Here is a 17,763-nt window from a genome sequence, read left to right on the forward strand (position 1 = left end):
CTCAATCAGGTTCATTTAGATACCATATTAAAAAAAATTGGTTTTGATAATGATATATCTAATAACAAATGTGAATTAATTTACATTTCTAGTATGAATTATTATGATATGAATTATTATGACATATTATATATAAAATGTAAGTAAATTCTTCTTAATCCTGGTATGAATTATAATCATGATAACTTCAATTTATGATTGAGTAGAATATTGTTCCATCTTCCAGATGAATAAATAAAAATTTTCGAAAGGACACCATGGTCCATCTTTTGTCATTGATTCATGGACTATTATATCTCTCACCATATATTTTTGGGTCTCTCAGATCGCTGCAGAAACCTCCAAAACAAAACAGATTCATTCACTGCCATATTTGCGACCATATTTTCTTGGACCTCTCAGCGCACTGCACAGTCCCAGACAAATCAAACCGACAATGACTTTACGAGCAGTTTCCAGAAATTTGTGCAATCGTTCAATGGCAACTGCATTATTGTAAGTTCAACATGGAAGCCACTTGCGAGGAATATGTATATAAAATCGAAACGGTACATACAAATCTTCCACGACACTTTCATCTAGTCACTGTAACAGCGATGGCTTTCTGTCTGTTTCGTATATTATTCACTTCCGTGTCCTCTGGGCCCTCTGTGACCACTCTCCTCCACGCAGGTTAATTTGTCCTTTTATCTATGTATTTATTCGAGATGCTGAACGAAAATTTGAGTGCTGCAACTGGATGTAAGGCTATCATTCAATGGGAGTTCCTATATAAATCTACCAGTGAAATTCTCCATAATCAAATCTCTATATCGCTTACATTGGCTGCTTGCTGTAATCTACAGAGAGCGCGCAGTTTAGTTCTGAAAATGGAGAACGGATTCAAAGTCGTTGATCCTCCTCTGTATGAAAAAGTTGTAGAGAAGCCGAAGCTATATCGAGTTTATGCTTGCCTTCATTTGGTACTTATGCTGTCCTTCTTGGGCTATCGTCTATTGAATCCCCTTGATGAATCGTATGTGGTTTGGATTCTAGCCTTTGCCTGCGAGCTCTGGTTTGCTTTCCAATGGATTCTTGAGTGCAACCTGAGATGGCTACTCGTTCACTATAGAACGTATCCAGAGAGACTTGCATGCAGGTGAATGCTATTACTCGTAAATCTGGACAAACTCATATATGTGTATGTATATGTGGTGTTTTTATAGGATTTCAGATTTTAAAAATGTTTAGGAAATATTACTATAGCAATAAGCAAATAAGGTGATTAGTTATTGTTGGGAACATTTTTTCATATTTTCAAAATCTATAATCTATTTTTAAGAATAACAACAAAATCAATTGTTTAACTTAACTGCGCTTATCAATTAAATTGTTAGATATTCCCAAAATTTATAATCCATATAAATTCATAGACATATATATTTGCTAGGCTGGTAACACATATTTATAGTTTTTTTAACCTTTCCATTACAGATATAGTGGAGAATTTACTTCAAAGCTCCCTCCTGTGGACATAATTATCACTACATCAGATCCTTTCAAAGAGCCTGCGATAATGACCGTCAACACCGTTCTTTCAGTGCTTGCAATCGATTATCCAGTCCAGAAATTCGCATGCTATGTCTCAGACGACGGTGCCTCTCCCATCACTTTCTACTCTCTCGTAGAAACTATAAGATTTGCCAAAAAATGGGTGCCATTTTGCAGGAAGTTCGATATAGAGACAAGGGCACCATTTGTGTATTTTTCCAAAGAAAGTCCCCAGCATAGCAAGAGCTTTGATTCGAACTTTCTCCGAGGAAGGAAGGAGATGGAGGTATGACGTGTTCATGAATGATTGAAGTTACGTAACTTGTCTATGAAATTGTGATGTGTTTTGACATTTCTGAATGTTTTTAAAGGATGAATATGAGGATTTGAAGAGCAGGATTACAAAAGTATTGGAGACGCAGGAAGTCCCATTAGAGTCGATATGTCTCGATGGTGTTGATGGTTTCGCTCATGGAAGTTCAGATGTTCGCAATCACTCCAGTGTAGTTAAGGTGATGAAAATTGCAGCAAAGGAAAAACAGTTGAGAATTGTAAATTTGTAATATTAATTTTAATGACTGTTATTGTAAATTTTGAGAATATTTCCGAATCCTAGAGAAAAACAAATTCAAGTTAACTGTGCTCTTGGTTTTGTCAAATTTCGACATGTTTCCAAAATCTAAAGTCATACATCAATCCTCACCTTTCATGGAATCCATACAGGTCATATATGAAAACAAAGGAGATAAGGACGATATTCTGCCTCATTTAGTGTATGTTGCAAGAGAAAAGCGCCCAAAGGTCAATCACCATTACAAGGCTGGAGCAATGAATGTTATGGTAAATCTATTTCTCATCGACGATGGTGCATTCTCGTTTTTCTTTTTCTTTTTTTTTAACTATTACGTTAAAATTTCCTAAATAAAATAAATCAAAAAGATAAAATAGATTACAGTATGTACATAAATATTTGTATTTTATTTTTCATAATAAATTTTTTTAATTAAAAAATAATTTAAAATAATAATATAAATATATATTAAAATTTATTTTATTTTTATAAAATAAAATAAATAAAAAATATTGTCTAATTACTATTATTATTAGTTTCTCTATATCTAATTATTCCAGTAATATTCAAGAGAAATATTCCAGTGATATTCATATTCAAATTCAATGGCCAAATATACAAATATTTATTATTAGTTATTATTAAATATAATGATAATATCACTATCTTTATTATTAATGGCTATATTATATTTATATTAATTTTTAAATTTCATAATAATTATAAATGTATGTAAAATAACTATTTTTCTTTAAATTATAAACTATATTTATATTTAATAATAACACAGCTCAGTAATCATCTTTCCTATTTTTATGATCTATTTTTTTTTAATTTATAAATAAATCTAATTCTTATTAAATATCTATATTATATTCGTTTTTAGTAAAGAAATAAGATATTAAAAAGATATAATTAGATTATTTTTCTTCTTAAAGTTTGATAGACAGAATTAAAGCATTGGTCTTAGTACACCTTAATTATCATTATTATAATTAATAAAAAAAATATTTTCATTTTATCATTTATAAATATTACCAATATTAAAAATTTAATAATCACATATAATAAGAGTGACTTTTCCTTACTCAATAGAGATTTATTTCAAAATATATTTACTTAATATTATGACAATAATAATTATTATAATTAATTTAGATGTCAAGAAAAAAATCAATGATATTAAAGTATCTAAAATTTATATCAAATTTTAATAATAAATTAATGTGTTGAAAGGTTCTTAGAACATAATATAGAAGAAATGTTATCATGACAATAAATGAGTGTAAATATTTAGGTGTATAAATGTTGTAAAAAAATATAATATAGATTAAATTAAAAATATATAAATAATAAATTGATTCAATTCAATTTTTATATTATAATTTTGCTTTATTAATAAAATTACAAACAATTATTTCCTGAAAAAGAATTCTAATATGGATATCACATTAAAATATATTTTAATAATAATAATTTATATTTGTAACTCATAACATATAAGTATAAGTGATAAATATATAAAAAAATAATAAATAGATATATGGTTTAGAGAGAGTTTAGAGAATTGGTTTACTGACCCCTCTATAACAAAAGTGCTTTAATATATATATCTATATAGTTTAGAGTGTGTTTAGAGAATTGAAATAGTGACTTCTCAATAGCAAAAGTCCTTTTACTACCGGGTACACATAAATGTTGTCAAAGAAAAATGCCCACAGTGAGCATGTAACTATATGTATTATTAGGGTATTTGTGAGGGTAGGGATGGAGGGAAATATAAATGTTTTCTCTAATATTTCCTTTCACCCCAGCCCAAATGTTTTCTCTTGGATTTCCCCCAACCCCACCCTGAGATATTTCTATATAGAAAGATGTGAAATATATAAAAATATAAATAATATTATTAAGAACAAGCATGCATCCATCTTGATTTCGGATTTATCAAGGAAAAAAAAGAATCAAATCTCTCAAAGTGCAATTTGCTCTTCAAGTTTTACATCAAGAAAAAAAAAAATTTCTATCTTGAAAGATTTAATACCTCATTCAATCTATGTTTTTGATATTTAAAAATAAAACTTATAATTTTTTGTTTTTATATAAAAATGATATAGATAGATGAAAATTTAATAAACAAAATTATCTTCTCATAAAATATCATATAATGGAATTTCAACCTTAATCTTTTTAATTTCATTATTTTATTTCCAGTATTCACACAAAATTCATATGTATTTCAAAAATATTACTTTTTAAAATAAAATAAAATTAAAATTAAAAAAATAATTAAAATAAACAGTAACTGCGGTAGACAAATAACGTTAAAGAAAATTCATTTCATCATTTAAAAAAAATACAATTTAACTTCAATGAAACATGCACTTATACTCTGATTCCACTGTGATCCACTCGTACTTCCACCATATTACCCCAGGCTTGGTCTCTGAATCTAACAAAAAAACCCAACATGTCAATCAAAAACCATGAGAATCTAGGACAGCACAAAAAAACATATCAAAAAGTTTTAAACCAGTATGAATAAAACATTTCAAACCAGCGTTATACTAAAACCGTCAAGAAACCATTTCTCAACCGCTAAGATTACATACCACAGAACAGTAAATTAACTTCTATTGGTCACTGCGTTTGGTTTTGATTATGAAAGGCAATGATCAAATCTATAATGTTAATAACATAATTATATATATTTCAGGCCAGAGTGTCCGGAGTGATGACCAACGCACCTTTTATCTGCAATCTGGACTCCGATATGTTTGTGAACACCTCCAAAGCCATAAAACATGCTATGTGCTTTTTCCTCGACTGTAAGTCAGAAAGAGAATGTGGCTTTGTACAATTTCCACAAGCATTCCATGGAGGCATCAAGGATGATCCCTTCGGCAACCAGTTGAGAATATATCAAAGCGTACGTATCAATTCAGTCATTTTTTTACGCCCCTGAAGGTTTACAGGTTTGTTTTCATTTTATTTTCTTATTATATGCCTTCTGCTTTTAGTTACAATTGGGATTTTAATTATTGGTTATGACATGTATTTATATAGATGGTAGATTTTAGAATATTTTGAAATTTGATAATAAGGAAAAAAGTGAATTTTTTAATTTTTTATTAACTATTAGATTTTAAAATATTTCCAGATTATCGGCATAAATTTAAAAATAACCCACTAAAATAATTACTAAATATATATATATATATATGTAAACTAAATATGACTGATGTGTATACAGACCATGACTAGAGGAATGAATGGTATCCAAGGCCCTCCCTATTGTGGAACAGGCTGCTTCCATAGAAGAAAAGCATTATATGGAGTACCACCAGCTACAAATCAGCATTCCAACAAAGATGTCAGAGAAAGTGGTGATAATGCAAAAGGTAAGGCTTTTTAGAATGGTTGCCTTAATCCCATCAGCCAGTGTTCTGTGTAGGTACTAACTGTTACTTGGCCCAGTTATTTTGTGTATTAATTTTAAAATTGTTGAATTGGTTTTGATGGTTGATTTTAAAATTGTTGAATTGGTTTTGATGGTTGAATTTAAAATTGTTGAATTGGTTTTGATAGTTGAGTGTAGATTTAAGGAATATTTTGAAATCTGATTAATAAGAATTAGATTAGATTTTATGATATTTTTAAAATTTGATGAGAATGATTTATTTTTAATAAAATTCCGAAATATTTCCATAATTTATATTCAAGATAAAGATGCTTGAAAGCATATTTTGTTATGAATCTTTTTATACTCCAATCAATTTTGAAATTATTTTTATTTAACCTTAAACACCAGAAAGGAAATTTTGAGCTTCAATATTTTTGGAGAGGAAAAGATAAAACAACTTTCTTAATCCTATTTTTGACCCATCTTCTTACTGCATCTTATGATTTAATGGACAAAAACCTTATGCAGAGGTTCATACATGCAAATACACCAGTCTATTCAGAAATTAAAACAAAAAGAAATTGTACATTACAGGGAGTGATTAAGATACAATGTCTTTTCTCAATTGGTTGTTTAGCAGTGTTTCACGATTTAAAAGCATCCTCCTGGTCTTTGGAGGCTTTCAGAAGTATATTTGGAACATCTTCGGTCCTTTCAGCATCAGCTCGGGCTATCATGAGAGACGCCCAATACGGTGTCCGTTCTTCTCCTTCACTGGCTATAGATGAGGCCTTGAACGTTTCTGCCTGCAGCTACGAAACCAACGCTGCGTGGGGTAAAGAGGTAGGCTGTCTTCACGCACGCTGAATCGATTTTATTTTTTTTTAATTCTTAGATGGGTCGAACTCATTTTATTCAATTTCATTAGAGGAAGTTTGATTTTGATTGTTATAGACTCCCAGAAGAATTGAATCCCCACTTCATGATAGAGGGCAGAGGGCTTCAATCAATTAGATCATTTTTCAAATTATTTGAATTAAATAACTTGTAATATCTGAATATAAAAGTTAAAATAAAAATGGATAATTTTTTTCTATAATTTATTGAGTTGAACTTAATTAAACTGCAAATTTCAAAAATATTTTTGAATTTTGATAAACAAAAACAATAATTATTTCACTTAACACCAACCTGGATTAATAACCCATTACAACAACCACATTCAATGTTGTCCATGAACCACCTGGAGTATATCTGGTACCTGTGTTTAACTTATAGGACAATCAGCGAAGTAAATCATTGATAAAATAAACCAACCTAAATTGGCCTGTGCTCTCCATGTGGAGGGTATTCTAGGGTTTTTTTAATAGTAAAAATTATTGAGTTAAATAATATTGGATGGTAAAGAAAATAATGATTTAACTTTAACTAAATAAGAATATTTTTCAAAAATATTTTTTAAACCTGCAATTCTTCAAAAAAAAAAAAAAGGACGACAAATTTATTGGCATATAAATAAAAGTAAATAACCAATTTATTTTTTATCAACCAATTTATTTTCTATCAAAAAGAAGTATAGCAAGAGACGCAGGTAAATTTTATTTTTCTTCTTTTGAGCAGAGGGTCATGAACAATGTAGGCACAATCAACTACTCATAAAAGTAGATAGGAATGAAAGCTTCTTTTAGCTTTGACAAAGTGACAGGAATGAAACTGTTTTATGCCACACAATGAGGAATATCAAGGTTTTTGTTGTTAAAATTAATAATACAGTTTTTGATTAATCAATTTGGTATAGCAGAAGATGTCAATCTCAAAGAAATAATATGAAATATTTTGATGTAAAGTTTTACTATTTAAAAAAAAAAAAAAAAAAAAAAAAAAAATCTATAATTTATGTACCGCAAGATGGAAAGATAGAGAATATCCTTTATGTAATGCAAGATGGAAAGATAGAGAATTTCCCAAACCATATGTACTTTATGTAATGCAAGATGGAAAGATAGGGAATGTCCCAAACTATATGTACTATCTTTCTATCTTTTTATTAATATAATAATAGCGTTTTTTCCCACCGAGAAAAAAAGAAAAATAAGAATTCATCATTCCATTAAAATTGTAGAATGCAAATAGCATCTCTCATGTTTTCTCAGCCATGTGTCAGTTTCCATGCTTTTAACAGACAATCCACAAAATATAGGCAAGACAACTCACATATCACAGAAGAAGAATGACTTGATTATCTGTTGCAGATAGGATGGATGTATGGATCAACAGTTGAGGATATTATGACTGGCTTGAAAATCCATTACATGGGTTGGCATTCTCTATTCTGCTTACCTGAGCAGCCAGCCTTTCTGGGAAATGCACCATCAAATGGTCCAGACAGTCTTGTGCAGCAGAAGAGATGGGCCACTGGGCTGCTGGAAATATTCGCTACCAACTTATGCCCGTTGCTTAACATTCACAAAAACATTATGCTACGCCAGAGGATGATGTATATCTATTTCAATCTATGGGGAATCTGGTCAGTGGCAACATTTTGCTACGCCCTCTTGCCAGCTTTCAGTCTGTTAAGTGGAAAATCATTCTTGCCCGGGGTAAGGCCAATGAAATCAATTCACTGAACACCAATATAATACACGAGTTCATATTGAGAGAAATTTTCTCAATATTAAGAAGAAATTGGTGGAGGATGTTTAATCTTGTTCAATTTTTTTGGTGGACACTCTATTATTGTCTAGTTTTTAAAATAAGACAACGAGTAAAGTATTCACCCGAAACATTAAACAGCATTAAACACCCACATAGTTTTTCCGAAAAATTTCTCTCCATATGGAAATATAATCTCACAAAAATTCATGTTGTGTAAAATTTCATGAACCTTACGTGCATCACTTCTTAATATTGCAGACTTCGGAGCCTGCCTTTGCAGTCGCAGTTGCACTGTTCGTTTCAACCTATGGCTTTAAGCTGTGGGAATATCTTCGAATTGATAGTTCCATCAGAGAATGGTGGAATAACCAAAGGATGTGGTTTATCCAATGCTTATCTGCGTGGATATTTGGCGTGTTCGATGTTCTAATGAAGTTAATAGGAGTCTCTGAAACAGTTTTCGTGTTGACTCCAAAGGGATCCGAGGACGAGGGTGAGTGCAATGAGGGTGACTTCACATTTGATTCATCTTCGTTGTTCATTCCACCGACAACAGTGTTGCTTATAAACTTGGTAGCCATTTTTTCGGGGACTGTACTTTCCATGGCAGGTAAATATGATATATTGAGAGGAAAGCTATTTACAGAGTACTTCTGCAGCGTGTGGGTGGTGATAAGTCTGTTGCCATTTGTAAAAGGACTGGTGAGAAACGGGAAGCGCGGCATCCCTTGGTCTGTAGTCATAAAATCAGCTGTACTAGCTCTGGGTTTGTGTTGTTTTTGGGGACAGAATTAGCGTTGCTTTTGTGCTGTACTGAGAGATGGACAACAGCATTGAGGATGTATTCTTAATATTTCCAATATAGCTCATTTGGGTGGGAGACAGACAATAGCATTGGGGATATATTCTTAATATTTTATATAGAGTTCATTGGGAATCAAATTTGAAGGGAAGGGTTGTATTTTATTGTGAAGGATTAAATTTATTTTAGTTTTTTAATATTTATAAGTAAAAACAAATTTTTCCATATGGAAATGAGAAATAATTTTTAATTTCATATAGTATTTACACATCACACTTTTCATTATTTCAAATTGTGTCAATAAAAAGCTTCAAAGAACAAATTTGATCTATACATAAAAACTCTAAATATACTTGAATGGGCATACTTATATGACATTGGTTTACCAATAATACAATCTATATAGGAATAATGTAGAAGAAATTTAATAAGCCTATTTATTTAGGCTACATATAAATTATATGTAAGGAATTCAATGAACCATTACTTCTTCTAGTTTATATAGGAATTATAGAGAGGAATTTAAGAGGAACCTTTACTCTTTCATTTCATGGACTTCATTCCTTAAATACAATGAAATTATTCCTATCTTTTATAGAGTGATTTGTTCAATTATTTAAGAAATAGTAATGAGTTTTTTTTTAAGTAATCAAAATAGAGTATTCTTTATGGATATTACACAATCTCTATTAACAAAGAAAAACAAAAAGCAACTACTACTATTCAAAACCTCCATAAACACATTTTTTTAATAAAAAAAATATAATTTACAAGAATATTTTGTTATGTGAATTATAGGCCTAATTATTAGTGCACGTGCACATTATGATGTAGAGTAAAATCTGCAAAAGAAGCAAAAATAATATTATTCTTAATACAAACATTGAATTTTTGATAATCCTAAATCATGTTGTTATGAAAGTAGCTCACAAAATAGAAGAATAGATAGATCGACGACTTCAAAATAAGCCTCTTTGAGGGGGAAAAACCCTTTTACATTACACAAATGAACAATTCTTGGATGATACAAATGACAAGATCTCTCTTCTATATATAGGAGTCTAAGGGGTCACAATATAATCAGAGCTGACATAACCATAATAATGTAAGGGTGCAACAATAACAATAGTGGGCTTCTATAGGACACAATAATAACAATATGGGGGCAACATGGACACAACAATACAATAAGGGGGTTGCACTAATAACAATAAGGGGCTACACTATTAGTATAGGGACCTAACATGCTCCTCTCCTTCAAAAAGTGTTGTCCTCAATGCTTGAGTAGTTTTGAATCACTCTGTATGAAATTACCATCCTCCCATGTGAAAACTTCAGTGAGTAAGTTCTTCCACTTTATGAGATACTTTAAAATTGATCGATTTCATAGCTTTCAGGTTCTTGTTTCCGTAATACTTTCAAGTTTCACTATGATCTTTCCTTCCTCATCAAGTTTCGGCAATATTGTTTGAATTGAGAGCTTGTTATCTATAACTTTCTTTAAGCATGAAACATGGAAAAGTGGGTGCACTTGAGAAAATGCGGGAAGCTCCAATTTGTATGCCATAGTACAAATATTTTACAACACCTTGTAAGGACCATAGTACTTTGGTGATAATTTATTATCCTTCTTAGCTTACTTGAGGGAGATTTGTTTGTATGGTTGTAGCCGTAAAAATACCTAGTCGCCTACATCAAAACTTATTTTGTTCTGATGTGGATCTTCCTATTGTTTCATTTGATTATGTGCCGAAGTGAGGTTATCCTTTAAGAGTTGGAGAACTTGTTGTTGATGCTTTATGTGATCTTTCACTGATTGAACCTTATAATTTTCTCTTAAAAATGATGTGATGGATGGTGGATGATATTCATAAAGTGCCAATGCATTACAGGATATGGTCAAATTCATTTCTTCTTTCTCTGGGGTTGGTTCCTGGTGTATATTATGTTCATTTAATGTTCCTTGTTCCTTTTCTTCCTCCTCTTCACAATTGATGTAAAATAATTTCTTCATAGCACACTTATGGCATTTAATGTATTTTCTATCACAAGTGTAACAAAGCCCTTTTGCTCTTTGTTCTTTCAATTATTGTGGTGTCAACCTTGTAGGTTTTGAAAGGCTAGGAGCAATAATACTTCCATATTTATAGTTATGAGTGGTAGGCTTCCTTGTTTCCATAGTTTTTCTTTCCAACCTATATGCCTTCTCCAATGAATCAAGTTCCCAAAAACAAACCTCAGGTTAGATGTCATCCTTTAAATTCCCTATGAAAACTTCAATCATATGCTTCTGTGGAATATCATTTACCCTTATATTCAATTTTTGGAAGTCCTTAATGTGATCTACTATTGAACCCTTTTGTTTGAGAAGTATCAACTGGCTAAAGAAGGTGTTGCTATTTGTATCATCATAATGTGCTATCATTTCCTCCATAAAAATGGACCAAGTGACCATTTGTTTACAAGAGAAAAGAGATCGATACTATGAAAACTGATTGGGTTCTAAATATAAAGTTGCAATATGTACCTTTTGTGTGTTTTTCACATTATGGAGATCAAAATATTTCTCCATCTATAGTATCCATGTTACGAGATCCATGCCATCAAACTTCCTCATATCCATCTTTGGAATATGTTGGGTCTTCAATCCAATGTTAGATTCTATGAAGTCATGATTAACATTTCTTTTGTTCTCGTCATGAGTTTCCCCTTCTACCTTTTCGCCATTAGGGGGCATTTTCTGGTAGCATCCTTGTCCCACATTCCTTCAAACCTTCCATGTCTTTCTTCAAATCTTCCTTCCCTTTCTTCAAAACTGCTACCATACCATCGATATTAGTTTCCATGGCATATATAAAACTATTTATCTTAGCTTTGATCGCATTCTTCAAATCATCCATCCAATTTTGCTTACTAGGTGTTTCTATTTTCTTGATTGGAGTCATTATTTTTCTTGCTTCTAGGAGCTCGATATTTAAATGACTGTAACTTTGTCATTTTAGATCTCCAACTTCTAAAATTATGGCTCGTGGAAGCCCTATGAGTCCTCTTTCTAACCCCACAAGTCTGATCGATATTGGATTCTCCAAGAAAGTGTTATGCACAATCTCCCATGATTACCTGATTATAGACTCATTCGGTAGAGCGAACTTGTATGATGTGCCATGTGTCACTGTTTCAACCTTCAGTCCTGAAAACAATACGCAAAAAACTAAATTTTGTCATCTTTCTGTCACGTTTTACGAAATTTAAATCCAATGTTTAGAGAGAAAGTTATGATGTTTTCACCAAGGTCACCAGTTTGAGATGGAATTCGGGAGCATGGAAAATCCCTAAATTCGTTGGATCATATCTCTGAAAATATAGCGAACCAAGTTCTGAAATTTGTACATGAGCTGCTACACAACTTCGACTCAAATTAGTTTTAATTTACTTTTCTGAAGCTTTGTAGAAAAAATGTTATAGCGAAAATTGCACGATGACTTGTTTGAGATAGAATTATGAAGCCTACACAAACCCTAACTTCCTCAGCTCATATATTCGAAAATATAGGGAGAAATCATATGAAATTCGAATACAAGATTCAAAAAGCTTTCGACTCAAATGGGTTTTAATTTAAGCTTCTAAAACTTCGTAGAAAATAATGTATAGAGAAAATTCCACAACGCCCTGTTTGAAGCAACGAAACCCTAGAATCCAAAGCTCTAATACCAAATGCTATGAAAGTCATATCATATAGTATATTTGATGTAAAATCATCGTTCAATTTAAAAGTTGTATTCAAAATATTTTACAGAAATTAGTATTCTTTTGTTGTTTATTTAATTGTCTCTAATCTAATATAAATCATATAAAGGTGAGCCATGACGAGATAATGTAAATAGGTAAGAATAGATAATACACAAAATGAATAAAGAATAAAATAAGAATAAAGATAGAAACGGGGCAATCTCGTTAGTTAAACTTATGTTTGATTGGAAACAATGGTCCAAATTCTTTGGATGACCGTGGAAATGATCCCCTACATTCATTTTTAATAACAGGTGGGTCATCCACCTTATATAAGAGACCTTCTCGTCATCCATATCTGTGATCCACACATCAAGCTACTGACCTTAATGATGGCCCAGGAGGTTCCTCGTTCGGCCCTGACTATCTTTGGATTTCCTCACATGTCCCTCTATTATGAATGGAGGTTGAGGGTTTCAAAGTACATGATAATATGGAAAAGTTAAACGATTGAGGTAATTTAGGATTATTTGAACTCTCTTCTGTCTTCCCTTTTAGTGGAATTAGAGGATTCATAGACACCATGTTCTTCATAGCTAGTATTATGTGCCAGGAGGATCCTCAGTCAACCCTGAATATCTTTGGATTTCTTCACGTGCCCCTCTATTATGAATGGAGGTTGAGGGTTTCAAAGTACATGATAATATGGAAAAGTTAAAAGATTGAGGTAATTTCGGATTAGTTGAAATTTGTTTGAACTATCTTTTCTCTTCCTTTTGGTGCACTTAGTGGATTCATAGACACCATGTTCTTCATAGCTAGTGTTAAACTTGAGGACTAAATTTATGAAATATGTTCAGATATATTGAAAAACCATATAGATTTATCACCTGCTATGGAAAGCATAACTAATAAAAATGTATATTGCCTAGCCATTCACTAATTGGGATTTTACATTAAGGTTTTATCTATGATGTATTCATTGTGGGGATGGGAGATGGGGGCGAAGGGGACAAGTTTCCAGGACGGCTAGAGCGCATCCCCAAAATTTCATTGGATGGTAGGTGGGGATGGAAAGTAAAGAAACTAATTTTATATTTATTAAAAAATTAAATAAATTTTTAGAGGGACGATAGGTTGGGGATGGTAAGTGCGACAACTAATTTTTATATTTATTAAAAAATAAAAATAAAAATAAAATTTAACAATACCACATAAACATGAATCAAAATGATAAATTAACATATAAAAATTAGATTTATTACTATTTTGAAATTCAAATTACAAAATAAAATAATAAAACTGTTACGTGTAAAGGATGTTGGGCGTGAAGGTTGTTGAGCATGAAGGTTGTTCATTGCTTGTTGTTGAGCATCAATCATGCGTCCAAGTGAGCATGAACCCCTGACGTGAAGCCTACCTCAAAGCCTTCTTAAAACATTGAAAAGTGCCTACCCATCATGAATAAAACCCTTCTACATGCATGAAGAAAACCTGCCTGCGTGAAGCTTGGAACTCTCCCTGTCAGCTGAATGGTAAATGAAATAAAAATGTTATGTGGGTTCTGTTTTACCTTTGCGAACTTTTGTATGCACTAGGGTAGGTAAAGGATATAATTTTATTTTATTTTTTAATCAATTTTGAATTAATTTTTGATATTTTATAAACAATGAAAAATACTAATTTTTTTGTAAGTTGTAAACTGAAATTATTGATCTGAATTTAAACATGAATGCAAAAAATTATAGATAGAACCATACACAGATATATGTAGTAGAAATAAAACTTAATTTCATTAATATCAAAGAAATAAAATATACTTACATACAAAATGGGAATAAACTAGCTCGGGCGATGGTAGCTTACCTCTGATAAGAGATGTGGTGACTACATTCCTCTGAATTGTGTTACAATGAGGCTTGAAGGAATATTTATTATTGAGAAATAATGGAAAATTGTAAACCCCCAAAAACCTAACCCTGTGAGATGAAACACCAAGCTATGGGTCCCATTGGGGTAAGTTGGTACATCAACTTCCCGAGGTCTTAACTTTGGCATACAATTTCCATTTGATGCACACGATACCTCATTAGAAATATTTGTTCGAGGAATAAAACCACTAAGAATGAATATTGAAATGAAAGCTTATATTCTCTGTCCATGGTTTTCCCAAAAAATGTCTTTTAGGGCCTCAAAATGGCTCCAGAAGTTCAGGACCCGAAAAACAGCCAAAAATAGTAAACTATGCTACCATTAAGGAAACTAAAAAACTAAAAGAAACAAAGTTTGGGGTCTAAGTGCAATATGCGGGTTGCCACAAATATCCACCGGGATCATTCCCGCTCGCACCCCCCTTTAAGAAGCAATGGTCCCCATTGCATTGATTTCCTCCATGAGATGAGGAAACTTCTACTGAACTTAGTCTTTGGTGAGCCACTTGCCCTAGTGAAGGAGTTGGCCTGCTTTGACAACTCAATAAATTTGCATCCTTTGATGTCAGGTGTTATTGATTTGTGTGTCCATGATCCGATTAGTTATGGCTTGTTCCATGCAGTTTGGGCTTAACGTTGTTGATGTGAGTTGTTCTGCATTGTTAGGTATGTCCAACAATGGTGGAAATTAGGGCCGAAGGTAGTCCACATTGAACATTGGGTGTGGACAAAGGAATGGTGGAATATGGAGCTCAAAGGCATTGTCCCCTACTTCCTTGGTGATGGTGTATGGCCCATATCAGAGCAGGTGAAGCTTGCAGTGGGGCCCAATGAGGCACTCCTTTTGTAAATGTTGCCAAAGTTTGTCACACACATAGAACTTGTGTGGCACCGGATGCTAATCATGTCAGTACTTATACTTATCATTAGCTTTGTCTAATATGTCATCGACCCATTAGCAGATGTGATGAATGTGATCAATGAAGTGGTTTGCCTTGTCGGCTTCAGATTGGACATGAGCTGAATATGCCTGAGTAGCTACAAATGGTATGAACACATCAATGGGACAAGTGGCTTGAATCACAAGCCCACTTGAAAAGGCTTGTGGATAGTCGATCTATGGAGAGCTCTGATATAGTTGTGCTGGAAATAGGGGAGGCTCTTATCCCATGTGTGTGGATACTTTTAGTCATACATGTGCAGAATGTGTACGGTCATCCTGTTAACAACCTCTATTTAGCCATTAGTTTGGGGATGGAAAGTTGTGGACTTAGTGAGCTTTGTGTCCAACATCGACCAAAGACTAGACCAAAATATACTGAGGAACTTGTTGTCCCAATCTGAGATGATATACTGTGGGATCCCAAAGTGTACCCACACTCGTTCAAAGAATATTTTAGCAGTGGCTTCTACTGTGATATTCTTCTTGCAGGCCGCCACAATGGTCATCTTCGAGAATCTGTCGACGACCACAAAAGCAAAGTCATTGCCATGCTTAGTAGAAGGAAGGCCCGACATGTAATCCATAGAGATGGATTCCCAAGGTCGACTAGGGGTAGGAAACAAAGTATAGAGGCCTTGCTTCTTGATGGTCAATTTCGAAATGGCACAGGAAGTGAATGATCTGATATACTTTCCAACATCCTATCGAAGATTTGGCTAGTAGAAATACTTCTGTAGTACTACCACTATTTTCTCTACCCCAAAACGCCAACAGATTGACTGTAGTTTGCTTCCCAGGTGGCATAACAGTGCATCCTGCAGGTTAAAATCTGGCACTTACTGACCCTCCAAGAGTGTCTCATATGTGTGGCCGAATTCTAGGTCGCTTTTGTAGAGAAGTGGCTAATAAGAATTCTCATGCACACAAGAGTTGAACACGGTGGTTAACGCCATGATCGAGGGTTGGATGAGGATGTCTGCAACATTATTGGTCGTTCCCTCCTTATACTTGATATTCAAATGGAACTGTTTCATGTATGTGGACCACTTCTAATGGCAATCATTTTGCAACTTCCCTTGCGTATGTATGAACTATATGGGTTGGTGGTCTGTGTGGATGACTGTTTCCTGCCCCAAAATGTAATGTTTCCATTGTGGACAAACCTACACAGTGGAATACATATTTTTTTTTATATGTGAGATACTTCCAAACTATGTTTGAAAGTGTCTCACTATGATATGCCACTAGATGGCCTTGTTGAGTAAGGACTACCCCAATAGCATAGTCAAAGGCATCTTTCTTGATCTCAAATGGTTGTTGCAAGTATGGTCATACGAGCATTAGTGTAGAGCAGAGGTGATGTTTCAACTCTCTAAACACCTTCTGTTGGGATTCAGACAAAAACGATTTCGCTTTTTCTCCTCCCTTGGTGGCTTGACTTGAGGTCCAAGTGATATGAGTGAACCCCAACACGAATATGTGGGAGAAGTTGGCAAGGCCCTGAAAGTTGCGGAGCCCTGTGAGAGTGGTTGGGGCTTGCCAATCCTGAATGACTTGGATCTTGGTTGGATCCACATGCATCGCCCATTCATCAATAATGTATCCCGGATACTGAACCTGGGTCATGCCAAAATTTCATTTCTCTAAATTGACACACATCTTGTGTTGCGACAGTGTCTGGAGAACCTCTCGGATGAGGTGGAGGTGATATTCCCAAGTCTGGTTGAAGATCAGGATGGCATCCAAGTATACCATTACAAATGAGTTAGTGAATGGGAAGAAGATGTCATCCATCAGCCTCCTGAACGTTGTAGGATCATTCATCAACTCAAAAATCATAACGAGCCATTCAAAAAGGCCCTCCTTTCATAGGTAGTCTTCCACACATTAGATGGTTCGATTGGTACCTGGTGATATCTAGACTTCAATTCAATCTTGCTGAAATATTTTGCCGCCTTGAGTTAGTCCAAAAGGTCATAAATCCATGGGATCAGGTACCTATTCCAGTTAGTGATCTTGTTCAATGTTCGATTGATCTGAAAATGAGATCTTAAATCAATATTAAGGTATTACAGACTCATGTGCAGGAATGCCTATATTACTTATTGCACTGGATCAAAAAGATTGCGAATAATATAGACAATGAGCAGTTAGAAAACATAACAGTTACACACATCAACACAACAAATAATCAAGGAGTTC

The 17,763-nt window shown here is 33.2% G+C and overlaps 1 protein-coding gene across 2 annotated transcripts; it reads left to right on the forward strand.

The window, feature by feature from the left end:
* Window positions 1–744: 744 nt before the first annotated feature.
* LOC149211584 (cellulose synthase-like protein H1) lies at window positions 745–9,122 on the forward strand. 2 transcript variants are annotated; one of them, XM_089391538.1, is made up of 9 exons: window positions 745–1,138; window positions 1,474–1,816; window positions 1,902–2,042; window positions 2,254–2,370; window positions 4,815–5,027; window positions 5,352–5,499; window positions 6,139–6,344; window positions 7,754–8,101; window positions 8,415–9,122. In XM_089391538.1, exons 1-9 carry the CDS (start codon window positions 870–872, stop codon window positions 8,949–8,951), a joined length of 2,322 nt encoding a protein of 773 aa, XP_089247664.1. In that variant the 5' UTR covers window positions 745–869; the 3' UTR covers window positions 8,952–9,122. The 2 variants fall into 2 exon arrangements, with proteins under 2 accessions (XP_089247664.1, XP_089247665.1); XM_089391539.1 differs by having other exon boundaries at window positions 746–1,138; window positions 6,142–6,344.
* The last annotated feature ends 8,641 nt before the right edge of the window (window positions 9,123–17,763 follow it).

The sequence above is a fragment of the Pinus tabuliformis genome, chromosome 1_1 (assembly GCF_031772625.1).
Source record: "Pinus tabuliformis cultivar Carrire ecotype Pingquan chromosome 1_1, CPIR1, whole genome shotgun sequence".
Lineage (NCBI taxonomy): Eukaryota > Viridiplantae > Streptophyta > Pinopsida > Pinales > Pinaceae > Pinus > Pinus tabuliformis.

What these genes read in the sequence shown, in the direction of transcription:
- LOC149211584 (XM_089391538.1), top strand. Translation starts at nt 870, where the DNA reads ATGGAGAACGGATTCAAAGTCGTTGATCCTCCTCTGTATGAAAAAGTT. An exon ending in ATCACTCCAGTGTAGTTAAG is followed by an intron (nt 2,043 to 2,253) that starts GTGATGAAAATT and finishes GAATCCATACAG; the next exon opens with GTCATATATGAAAACAAAGG. An exon ending in GAAAATCATTCTTGCCCGGG is followed by an intron (nt 8,102 to 8,414) that starts GTAAGGCCAATG and finishes TTAATATTGCAG; the next exon opens with ACTTCGGAGCCTGCCTTTGC.